At 45.2% G+C, this 13590-nt stretch overlaps 2 protein-coding genes across 5 annotated transcripts in view; one reads left to right on the top strand and one right to left on the bottom strand.

The window, feature by feature from the left end:
* Positions 1-13590, top strand: part of LOC138854111 (uncharacterized) — a 423710-nt gene that overhangs the window by 139842 nt on the left and 270278 nt on the right. The window lies entirely within an intron of this gene.
* LOC138854110 (collagen alpha-1(IX) chain-like) overlaps positions 1-13590 on the bottom strand; it is a 178888-nt gene that overhangs the window by 64821 nt on the left and 100477 nt on the right. For all 3 annotated transcript variants that reach the window (XM_070095231.1, XM_070095229.1, XM_070095230.1), the window contains exons 2-4: positions 12386-12480; positions 11797-12001; positions 932-1148 (exon numbers count right to left, since the gene is read on the bottom strand). In XM_070095231.1, coding sequence (XP_069951332.1) covers positions 932-1148; positions 11797-12001; positions 12386-12480 — 517 coding nt within the window. The remainder of the gene's footprint in view (positions 1-931; positions 1149-11796; positions 12002-12385; positions 12481-13590) is intronic.

Genomic DNA, 13590 nt, shown 5'->3' with positions numbered 1-13590 from the left:
ACCCATTACCATGGCAACGTCAGTATAAGCTACCCATTACCATGGCAACGTCAATATAAGTTACCCATTACCACGGCAACGTCAGTATAAGCTACCCATTACCATGGGAACGTCAGTGTAAGTTACCCATTACCATGGCAACGTCAGTATAAGTTACCCATTACCACGGCAACGTCAGTATAAGCTACCCATTACCATGGCAACGTCAGTATAAGCTACCCATTACCATGGCAACGTCAGTATAAGCTACCCATTACCATGGCAACGTCAGTATAAGTTACACCAAAAATTATGGCATTACTTTGTAGACGCAAATTAGATGAGAACAAATTATTTAAATTATAAAGATAAAAAAGAGTATTATTAATGTAAACTGAAAAAAAAAACAATGTAAATTAGAGATATAGACGTAGTTTAAACTGCTGAAGAAAAGTAAGTAATTATAAATATGTTTCACAGTCTTAAATTTAAAAACAAATATGTAAACCAAAACTGGTGCATTATTTGACCGCAGAAAATATGAATAACTATGTAACAACGACGGGGGTAGTTGAATGATAGCTCTAGGCCTTTTATGTTGCAATCAACACATCAGGAGCTTGCAATATTGCAGAAAAGACAACAGTCAAGCAAATTCGTTCAGGGGGAAAGAATTTTGCCTGAAAAATATATTTCCCTGAACGAATTTACTTTGATTTTTCTGCAGAATTGGAAGCTCCTGATAATGTGTTGATTGCAACACGAAAGGCCTAAAGCTATCTTCAACTCCCCCGTCGTTGTTTTGCATTTGTATCATTTGTTTACTATTATTGCATAAATAACAATATTTAGGTGTAACAGTAGGTCGAGGTATACTCCGAGGAGTGTTTGTTAAAGTCTGATAAAAATGATATATGACAAGTGTTTAGAGTGATGAGTGTGATGTACACACCTGTGACTGCTCAAACTCTAGAATCTGCAGTGTGCCGTCGTACGACACTATGGAGAACTCCACATTGCGGGTGATAGAGTTGAGGGTCACTGCAAACTGTGGTTGATTCTCAAGGTCATTGATGCGGATGATGTCCCAGGGACCTCGTGGAGGTCGTCGTGCACGGTACGTACAGATGAGGGAGAATTCTTGAGGTAGTCCCAGGGGAAAGATATCACTGTAATAATATTTTAAGCTTATTAATTCATAATGACCCTTCAAGGCAGGTGCCTCGACCAAGATGAAAAATTTTTATTCAAAGAATTGGAGCTCCCCAACCATTTCTTGGATTATAGTCGATTACCTCTTATTCCCCAGCCACTTCCCCATGAATATAATACTTATGATGACCCAACAGATTGTGATTTCTGTCTTTTGATGTGACCCATGGGATGCTACCCACTACAGTCGACTAACACCTAAGTAGGTAAGTATGTACCGCTAGGGGAGGAAAGGTAGCAGCTGTGAGGAGACTAAAAACCAAAAAATATATATATTTACAGCAAGGTGAACAGGGATAAGATAAGATAAGATTTCGTTCGGATTTTTAACCCTGGAGGGTTAGCCACCCAGGATAACCCAAGAAAGTCAGTGCGTCATCAAGGACTGTCTAACTTATTTCCATTGGGGTCCTTAATCTTGTCCCCCAGGATGCGACCCACACCAGTCGACTAACACCCAGGTACCTATTTGCTGCTAGGTGAACAGGACAACAGGTGTAAGGAAACGTGTCGAAATGTTTCCACCCACCGGGAATCGAACCCGGGCCCTCCGTGTGTGAAGCGGGAGCTTTAGCCACCAGGCCACCGGGCCAGATAGCAGTTTGGTTTAATATGTTCATTATGCACAACATACCCATGCTGTGGGTGGTAGTCAAAATATTAGAGGTACACAATGGGTCCAGGAACTGGACCACAAAGTTATGATAGCTGAACTAGTTACAAAGGTAATGAACTATGTATATGTTTATATCTGGTCACAAATATTATGAGTTATTAATGCAAACATTAATTAGGTCGCACGTGTGCACACACATACCACACACGCAACACACACACACACACACACACACATACCACACACACATACCACACACGCAACACATACCACACACACACACACACACACACACATACCACACACACACACACACATACCACACACGCAACACACACACACACACACACACACATACCACACACACATACCACACACGCAACACACAAACACACACACACACATACCACACACACATACCACACACGCAACACACACACACACACACACACACACACACATACCACACACACATACCACACACGCAACACACAAACACACACACACACATACCACACACACATACCACACACGCAACACACACACACACACACACACACACATACCACACACACACACACACACATACCACACACACACACCCCACACACACACACACACACACACACACCACACACACACATACCACACATACACACACACCACACACACACACACGCACACACACACACACATACCACACACACACACACCACACACACACACACACCACACATACACACAACACACACACACATAACACACACACACGCAACACACACACAACACACACACACACACCCACACACACACACACACACACATTGCCAGACTCACACATACACCCCCCCCTCCCCCACCGACATCTCACTCCTTCACCTGATCCCTCCCCTCCCTCTTTCACCCTCCCCCTCCACACCTCTCCCTCCTCCCTCCTCTCCCTCCTTCCCCCTCTCCCTCCTTCCCCCTCTCCCTCTCCCACTCACCCACTTGCTTCACTCTCCTTCCCACTCCCCCTCCCCACTACTCTCCCATATAGCCACAGTTCCTCCTCTACCTCCCCTCCCCCCACACTCTGACATACACAATACTAACCTAACATACAGAATTACATAGGTTTCCCACTCTGAGGCAATCAGGATAAAACAAAAATGGGTTGCCAGAGAGCAACAAGAAAAACCAAGGGACAGGAGGAGGAAACTGCAAAGGAAGATTGGGCAGCAGAGCTCATAAAAAGGGAACATGAATGGGAAAAGAAACTAGAAGAACTTAGCATGAGAATGGAAGAGAGGATAGACATGGAAAGCAGGAAATGGGAGGTGCAAGTCAAAGCAGCAGAGGCCAGGATACAGAGTTTAGAAGAGGAACTGAAAAATCTGAAACAGCCTAAAGAACTAAAGAACATTTTGGGATTGACAACAGAGACTGCTACCTCAGTCACAAATAAGGGGACTGTAGGGAAAGAAGGAGCAAAACTGCATGTAGAAGCTCAATCAGTGGAGACTGTAGTAAATGAAAGAGCTAAGCTATATGTGGAGGCCCTAACAGACCACAGCAGAGTCCAGGGAAAGCCGAGAAGGGAAAATGACAGGCCACTGAGCCCAAGTACATTAGCTAGTGAAACTGAAGAAAGGAAAGCTGCAATGGAGGAAATCAAATTGAATGAGCGGATACACAGGGATATGCAGTGGGAGCATGAAAGGGTGAGGTCAGTCTTTGTGTATGGGCTCCAGGAAGTTGAAGGGGAAACATATGAAGCAAGAAAACAAGGGGAAAAAAAGCAATTAAAAACATCATGAAAGCAATAGGAGAAGACGACATGACCCAGCTGGAAAATTTTCGGAGAATAGGGGGGTTTGTAAAAAAAAAGAACCCGGCCAGTGAAAGTGACCTTCAAGGCAGAATCGACTCGGAACAGGATCCTGCAGGAGAAAGCACGATTAAGGGACATGCCAGCATACAGGAAGGTGTATCTCGACCGCGACAGAACACAAGCAGAAAGGAAGAAACAGAGAGAGATGGTACAAAGGCGAAAGGAGGAAAGAGAGGGGATGGAGAAGACAGACAGGAGATCACAGACACAGGAAGATCAAATACAGCCTCCCTCACAACTTCCTATAGAAGCCTCTCAACCAGGTCAACCCCAGTGCAACCAAACACTCTAAACCAAAACACCCATGCCACATCCAATGCCCCCACCCACTGCATTACAAACTCCACCCCCACAGCAACCACCCATATTTCCTTATCAGGTCTCCCACTTCACCAACCCCAATACACCTCCCAGACCAAAATCATAGAAAAGAAGTTGAAGGTGTGGTATACAAATGCAGATGGAATAACAAATAAGTATGAGGAGTGGCACGAAAGAATCAAGGAGACATCCCCAGACATAATAGCACTCACAGAAACAAAACTCACCAGAATAATAACAGATTCAATCTTTCCATCTGGATATCAAATCCTCAGGAAAGACAGAGGGAGGAGAGGGGGAGGAGGAGTTGCACTGCTCATTAAAAACCAGTGGGGGTTTGAGAAAATGGAAGGAATGGATGGCACGGTCGAAAGGGACTACTTAGTAGGAACAATCCAGTCTGAAGGACATAAGGTGATAATTGCAGTAATGTACAACCCACCACAGAACTGCAGGAGGCCAAGAGAAGAATACGATGAGAGCAACAGAGCAATGGTCGCCACACTAGCCGAGGTGGCCAGGAGAGCACACATGGGGGGAGCAAAGTTACTAGTTATGGGTGATTTCAATCACAAGGAGATTGGGAAAACCTGGAGCCCCATGGGGGTCCCGAAACATGGAGAGCCAAGATGATGGATGTGGTACTGGAAAACCTCATGCATCAACATGTTAGAGACACTACCAGAGAGAGAGGAGAGGATGAACCAGCAAGACTGGACCTTGTATTCACCTTGAGTAGTTCTGACATCGAGGATATCATGTATGAAAGGCCCCTGGGAGCTAGTGATCATGTGGTTCTGTGCTTTGACTACATAGTTGAGCTCCAAGTGGAGAGAGCAGCAGGAATAGGGTGGGAAAAACCAAACTACAAAAGGGGGAACTACTCAGGCTTGAGGAACTTCTTTCAAGACATTCAGTGGGAGAGGGAACTGACAGGAAAACCAGTACAAGAAATGATGGACTATGTGGCAACAAAATGCAAGGAGGCAGAGGAGAGGTTTGTTCCCAAGGGAAACAGAAATAATGGGAAGAACAGAATGAGTCCTTGGTTCACCCAAAGGTGTAGGGAGGCAAAAACTAGGTGTACTAGAGAATGGAAAAGGTACAGAAGACAGAGAACTCAGGAAAATAAAGAGATTAGCCGAAGAGCCAGAAACGAATATGCACAGATAAGAAGGGAGGCTCAGCGGCAATACGAAAATGACATAGCATCGAAAGTCAAGACTAACCCAAAGCTGTTGTACAGCCACATCAGGAGGAAAACAACAGTCAAGGACCAGGTAATCAGACTGAGGAAGGGTGATGGGGAATTCACAAGAAACGACCGGGAGGTATGTCAGGAGCTCAACACAAGATTTAAAGAAGTATTTACAGTGGAAACCAGTAGGACTCCAGGAAATCAGAGCAGGGGGGTGCACCAGCAAGTGCTGGATGAGGTACATATAACCAAGGAGGAGGTGAAGAAGCTGCTATGCGAACTTGACACCTCAAAGGCGGTGGGACCAGACAACATCTCTCCGTGGGTCCTTAAAGAGGGAGCAGAGACATTGTGTGTACCATTAACGAAGATCTTCAACACATCATTTGAAACTGGGCAACTCCCTGAGGTATGGAAGATGGCAAATGTAGTCCCAATTTTTAAAAATGGAGACAGACATGAGGCACTAAACTACAGACCTGTATCACTAACGTGTATAGTATGCAAGGTCATGGAGAAGATCATCAGGAGGAGAGTGGTGGAGCACCTGGAAAGAAACAAGTGTATAATTGACAACCAGCATGGTTTCAGGGAGGGAAAATCCTGTGTCACAAACCTATTAGAGTTTTATGACAAGGTGACAGAAGTAAGACAAGAGAGAGAGGGGTGGATCGACTGCATTTTCTTGGACTGCAAGAAGGCCTTCGACACAGTTCCTCACAAGAGGTTACTGCAAAAGCTAGAGGATCAGGCACACAACAGGAAAGGCACTGCAATGGATAAGAGAATACCTTACAGGGAGGCAACAACGAGTCATGGTACGTGATGAGGTGTCAAAGTGGGCGCCTGTGACAAGCGGGGTTCCACAGGGGTCAGTCCTAGGACCTGTGCTGTTCTTGGTATATGTGAATGACATAACAGAAGGGATAGACTCAGAAGTGTCCTTGTTTGCGGACGATGTGAAGTTAATGAGAAGAATCAAATCGGATGAGGATCAGGCAGGACTACAAAGAGACCTGGACAGGCTACAAGCCTGGTCCAGCAACTGGCTCCTTGAGTTTAACCCCGCCAAATGCAAAGCCATGAAGATTGGGGAAGGGCAAAGAAGACCGCAGACACAATATAGTTTAGATGGCCAAAGTTTGCAAACCTCACTCAAGGAAAAAGATCTGGGGGTGAGTATAACACCGACCCTATCTCCTGAGGTGCACATCAATCAGATAACTGCTGCAGCATACGGGCGCCTGGCAAACCTACGGATAGCGTTCCGATACCTCAGTAAGGAGTCGTTCAAGACTCTGTATACCATTTACGTCAGGCCCATACTGGAGTATGCAGCACCAGTTTGGAATCCACACCTAGTCAAGCACGTCAAGAAATTAGAGAAAGTGCAAAGGTTTGCAACAAGACTAGTCCCAGAGCTACGGGGATTGTCCTACGAAGAAAGGTTGAGGGAAATCGGCCTGATGACACTGGAGGCCAGGAGGGTTAGGGGAGACATGATAAGGACATATAAAATACTGCGCGAAAAAGACGAGGTGGACAAAGACGGGATGTTCCAGAGATGGGACACAGACACAAGAGGTCACAATTGGAAGTTGAAGACTCAGATGAATCAAAGGAATGTTAGGAAGCATTTCTTCAGTCATAGAGTAGTCAAGCCGTGGAATAGCCTAGAAAGTGTAGTAGTGGAGGCGGGAACCATACATAATTTTAAGGCGAGGTATGATAAAGCTCATGGAGCAGGGAGAGAGAGGACCTAGTAGCAATCAGTGAAGAGGCGGGGCCAGGAGCTATGACTCGACCCCTGCAACCACAAATAGGTGAGTACACACACACACACACACACACACACACACACACACACACACACACACACACACACTCACACACGCACACACATGCACACACACACGCACACAAACACATACACACACACATATTGGAGTATGCGGCACCAGTTTGGAACCCACACCTAGCCAAGCATGTAAAGAAACTAGAGAAAGTGCAAAGGTTTGCAACAAGACTAGTCCCAGAGTTAAGAGGTATGTTCTATGAGGAGAGGTTAAGGGAAATCAACCTGACGACACTGGAGGACAGGAGAGATAGGGGGGACATGATAACGACTTACAAAATACTGAGAGGAATTGACAAGGTGGACAAAGACAGGATGTTCCAGAGACTAGACTCAGCAACACGGGGACACAGTTGGAAGCTGAAGACACAGATGAATCAAAGGGATGTTAGGAAGTATTTCTTCAGCCACAGAGTAGTCAGGAAGTGGAATAGTTTGGGAAGCGATTAGTGGAGGCAGGATCCATACATAGCTTTAAGCAGAGGTACGATAAAGCTCATGGTTCAGGGAGAGTGACCTAGTAGCGACCAGTGAAGAGGCGGGGCCAGGAGCTTGGACTCGACCCCTGCAACCTCAACTAGGTGAGTACACACACACACACACACACACACACACACAGACCCGAAACTGTTGTATAGCCACATCAGGAGAAAGACAACAGTCGAAGACCATGTGATCAGACTGAGGACAGAAGGTGGAGAACTCACAAGAAATGATCAGGAGGTATGTGAGGAGCTAAACAGGAGATTTAAGGAAGTTTTTACAGTAGAGACAGGAAGGGCTGTGGGAAGACAGCACAGAAGGGAACATCAAGAGGGAATATACCAACAAGTGTTGGATGACATACGAACAACTGAGGAGGAGGCGCAGAAGCTGCTAAGTGACCTTGATATCTCAAAGGCGATGGGACCGGACAACATCTCCCCCATGGGTCCTTAGAGAAGGAGCAGAGATGCTGTGCGTGCCCCTAACCACAATCTTCAACACATCCCTTGAAACTGGGCAACTACCTGAGAAATGGAAGACAGCAAATGTAGTCCCCATACTTAAGAAAGGAAACAGAAATGAGGCACTAAACTACATACCTGTGTCTCTGACATGTATTGTGTGCAAAGTCATGGAGAAGATTATCAGGAGGAGAGTGGTAGAACACCTGGAATGGAACAAGATTATAAATGAAAACCAGCATGGGTTCATGGAAGGCAAATCCTGTGTCACAAACCTGGAGTTTTATGACAAGGTAACAGAAGTAAGACGCGAGAGAGAGGGGTGGGTTGATTGCGTTTTCCTAGACTGCAGGAAGGCCTTTGACACAGTTCCCCACAAGAGATTAGTGCAGAAGCTGGAGGATCAGGCGCATAAAACAGGGAGGGCACTGCAATGGATCAGAGAATACCTGACAGGGAGGCAGCAACGTGTCATGGTACGTGAAGAGGTATCACAGTGGGCGCCTGTGACGAGCAGGGTCCCACAGGAGTCAGTTCTAGGACCAGTGCTATTTTTGATATATGCGAACGACATGATGGAAGGAATAGACTCTGAAGTGTCTCTATTCGCAGATGATGTGAAGTTGATGAGAAGAATTAAATCGGATGAGGATTGACCAGGACTGCAAAGAGACCTGGACAGCCTGGACATGTGGTCCAGAAACTGGCTTCTCTAATTTAATCCTGCCAAATGCAAAGTCATGAAGATTGGGGAGGAGCAAAGAAGACCGCAGACAGAGTATAGGCTAGGTGGACAAAGACTACAGACCTCACTCAGGGAGAAAGACCTTGGGGTGACCATAACACCGAGCACGTCACCGGAGGCACACATCAACCAAATAACTGCTGCAGCATACGGGCGCCTGGCAAACCTGAGAATAGCGTTCCGATACCTTAACAAGGAATCATTCAAGACACTGTACACTGTGTATGTTAGGCCCATACTGGAGTATGCAGCACCAGTCTGGAACCCACACCTAGTCAAGCACGTCAAGAAACTAGAGAAAGTACAAAGGTTTGCAACAAGGCTAGTCCCAGAGCTCAGGGGAATGCCGTACGAGGAAAGGTTGAGGGAAATCGGACTGACAACACTGGAAGACAGAAGGGTCAGGGGAGACATGATAACGACATACAAGATACTGCAGGGAATAGACAAGGTGGACAGATGTGGAGAAATTTTCTCCAGGAGGGGGGTATCAGCCCCCTTTAGCCCCTTTCAGCCCTTTCAGCCCTGAGGGGCCCAGCCCTCTCAGAAGGGGCAAGCGTCTTGTTTACTGCTACAGTGAGTAATTGATCGTAGATGCAGTACGAGTATGCGATGTGGTCAAGCAACCGCTGCTCCTTGCAGTCCAGTGTTGCAGAGTGTATTTTAATAAGAGACAGTACATCTCTTACCTTAGCAGGACAATTAAGGAAAATCCTGCTCCCACTTTATTACCATAGTAAAGATAGTGGACATTGTTGTCTATGCTTAATTAAGACAGCAAGATTTAAACATTCTGCTTTGCTTCATCGAGGAAGTGGCAAGGAAGCAAAAGTACTAGGTCAGCTTTTCCTTTGTGCTGGGGGCAGTGACGGCATGGGGCGTTGTGGCGTCTTCAGATTACTTTTGACTCTACTGAGAGTGACACTGACGCCAGGATAACCAACAAAGAACGATCTGTGCGTTAGTGTGAACAAAGTGTCTCACAAAACACAATAAACACTTACAGAGAAGTGTGATCAGCTTCTTCAGTGATATTGTGTGAACAATTATTGATGAACAGTGTAACGAGTGTTGCGATCCAACAGAGTGTAGTGTGACATTCTTCAAGGAACACTATTCTTCAATCAACTCAACGGATATCTGGGCATAATTACGGGTCAGATACATATACCCAGGTAAGTGTTCTAACTCGTGATGTGCTACTATTGACTGCGCAGTTGAGTATAAAATCGTGAGTTAGTCACTTATCATAAACCCCGGTGATATGCGGACCTTTGAGTCCTCACACGTAAGTTTGTCAGCCATCAGTGAATGAAATATGCTGACATAACACCCCCTAGGGGTAATTTATAATCTTACAAATTATAACTCATTTACAGCCCTTTGAGAGATGATTTCGACAGCTTCTCAAGACCTCGTCTGCAGGGGCAGCTGTGCAGGCGATGAGCTGTCTTTTTTAAGTTAAGTTTCCCTATATTTAAACTTAGCTGGTAATCCCATTTCTCAACATCAGAGATAGGATATTCCAGAGAGGGGACACAGAAACAAGGGGTCACAACTGGAAGCTGAAGACTCAGACGAGTCACAGGGACGTTAGGAAGTACAGTGGACCCCCGCTTAACGATCACCTCCAAATGCGACCAGTTATGTAAGTGTATTTATGTAAGTGCGTTTGTACGTGTATGTTTGGGGGTCTGAAATGGACTAATCTACTTCACAATATTCCTTATGGGAAAAAATTCGGTCAGTACTGGCACCTGAACATACTACTGGAATGAAAAAAGTTCGTTAACCGGGGGTCCACTGTATTTCTTCAGTCATAGAGTCATCAGGAAGTGGAGTAGCCTAGCAAGTGAAGTAGTGGAGGCAGGAACCATACATAGTTTTAAGAAGAGGTATGACAAAGCTCAGGAAGCAGAGAGGGAGAGGATCCAGTAGCGATCAGTGAAGAGGCGGGGCCAGGAGCTAAGTATCGACCCCCTGCAACCACAATTAGCTGAGTACAATTAGGTGAGTAAACTGCAAACCTCACTCAAGGAAAAGGATCTTGGGGTGAGTATAACACCGAGCACATCTGAAGCGCACATCAACCAGATAACTGCCGCAGCATGTGGGTGCCTGGCAAACATAAGAATAGTGTTCCGATACCTCAGTATGGAATCGTTCAAGGCTCTATACATCGTGTACGTCAGACCCTTACTGGAGTATGCAGCACCAGTTTGGAACCCATAACTGGTCAAGCACGTCAAGAAATTAGAGAAAGTACAAAGATTTGCAACAAGGCTAGTTCCAGAGCTCAGGGGAATATACTACGAAGAAAGGTTAAGGAAAATCGCCCTGACGACACTGGAGATCCCCAGTTACATAGATTATGTTATATAATTCAGGTAAAGTATTACCTGGTACTCGACATAACAATCTGAGTATGTTGTGAGTACAATAATACCATCCTCCCCAGGCGACGTGGAGTTACCCTTAATTAGTGCTGCTTCGAGCTCAAAGTTAGTGAAACGAATGTTACAATCATCTTCCTCGCTGAGCATTAAAGAAATCAGTCTCTCCCTTGCGCCATATTTGTCCATTAATTTCGCTTGTGTGGTACTGGAAATATTGTCATAGCTGGATGTAGCAGCCCCAGCACTGACTCATTCAATCTATGTAAGGGATGAGGGTGCGCGATCTGCCCAGTTCTGTTACCCATAATTCTATTTATATCCCTCCATGCCCGGCTAAGTGGAGTGTGAGCATTGAGACCATTGACAAAGTTTTGTCGCAGCTGTTATAAGCTCCCTGGCAGCAGCAAGGGAAATTTGAAGGAGCTTCAGCATTTCAGGGGTTTTATATTTTCTAGGTTAGGCCTAGTCTGGGAGCAGCAAGTTCCAGCAGGTGTGAAGAAATGAAGATTTGCCTCTGTGCCTCGAACAACACAGGACTGGAACTCGGGTATTTTCACAATAGTTGCTTCTCATATGAATAGACCTATGTCAGGAAATTACTCGCGAACAGTAAATTAACATTAAGAACTGTGGCTAAAGTGAGGAAGTATATACCTGGTAGCTATCTGGAGGTTTGTGTCTGCCTTGAGGCGGTACGCTGTCTGCATGCGGTTGGAGCCTCTGACCCTCTTCACCCCAGGGTAACTCTGCTCCAACACATCCAGGCGGAACTTACGGATGAAGTCAAAAGCTTGAAGGTCATCCTCGCCAGGTCTGTAGTCGGCACACGGTCCGTTAAGTTCGTCGTAATTGTCGAATTCTGCAACACATGCAACGTGAGACAAAAAGTTAAAATACCGTAGATGCAGCAACACAGGACTAACCCACAAGTTGGAGATGGATTGTAGCTCAATCAGTCCACAATAGAATAGTCATGGGTTCGATTCCTGGGCCAGGAAAGCTGTGTGTATGGTACGAATGTTAGTTGACTACTGTGGAACCTACTAAACGGAAATGTAAAATGCAAATAATGAAACCAAAACATCAAGATTAAAACTTTTGCAGCTTATTAGAAAACTCACTACATTTTGATGAATAAAATATATAACTTTATATACTTAAATGAAGTTAGAGAGAGAGAGAGAGAGAGAGAGAGAGAGAGAGAGAGAGAGAGAGAGAGAGAGAGATGAGAGTTAACACTTACGTGCTTGTGTAAGTTGTGTAAAGAGAGCGAGTTGCAGCACCACCAGATGCACCACCACCACCACCGCTGCCTCGCCCACTGCACCACCGCCGCCTCTGTAATAAATTATGTCATTATTGTTATACACCGTGTTGAATTTTCAGCATATTCATCTATATGCGAAACCTACTGAGTGAGTCATAACTTGACCAACCTACTGAGTGAGTCATAACTTGACCAACCAACTGAGTGAGTCATAACTTGACCAACCAACTGAGTGAGTCATAACTTGACCAACCTACTGAGTGAGTCATAACTTGACCAACCAACTGAGTGAGTCATAACTTGACCAACCAACTGAGTGAGTCATAACTTGACCAACCAACTGAGTGAGTCATAACTTGACCAACCTACTGAGTGAGTCATAACTTGACCAACCAACTGAGTGAGTCATAACTTGACCAACCTACTGAGTGAGTCATAACTTGACCAACCAACTGAGTGAGTCATAACTTGACCAACCTACTGAGTGAGTCATAACTTGACCAACCTACTGAGTGAGTCATAACTTGACCAACCTACTGAGTGAGTCATAACTTGACCAACCTACTGAGTGAGTCATAACTTGACCAACCAACTGAGTGAGTCATAACTTGACCAACCTACTGAGTGAGTCATAACTTGACCAACCTACTGAGTGAGTCATAACTTGACCAACCTACTGACTGAGTCATAACTTGACCAACCTACTGACTGAGTCATAACTTGACCAACCTACTGACTGAGTCATAACTTGACCAACCTACTGACTGAGTCATAACTTGACCAACCTACTGACTGAGTCATAACTTGACCAACCTACTGACTGAGTCATAACTTGACCAACCTACTGACTGAGTCATAACTTGACCAACCTACTGACTGAGTCATAACTTGACCAACCTATTGAGTGAGGATCATAACATTGACACTGGCGGGTCCAGGAGCTTGATTCAAGGTGATGAACGTATATGTACTCTCTTGTCTTAACTCCATTATAATTGCCTGCAATTCCCCAGGCACTGTATGACTCACTGTTAGACAAGTACTGGACACATACCAGAGTATTAACAAGTACTGGACACAGACTCACAGTATTAACAAGTACTGGACACATACCAGAGAATTAACAAGTACTGGACACAGACTCACAGTATTAAAAAGTACTGGACACAGACAATAGTATT

Source organism: Cherax quadricarinatus, chromosome 49 (assembly GCF_038502225.1).
Source record: "Cherax quadricarinatus isolate ZL_2023a chromosome 49, ASM3850222v1, whole genome shotgun sequence".
Lineage (NCBI taxonomy): Eukaryota > Metazoa > Arthropoda > Malacostraca > Decapoda > Parastacidae > Cherax > Cherax quadricarinatus.
Note: the sequence above shows the minus strand (reverse complement) of the source record. Positions and strands in the feature narration are given on the sequence as shown.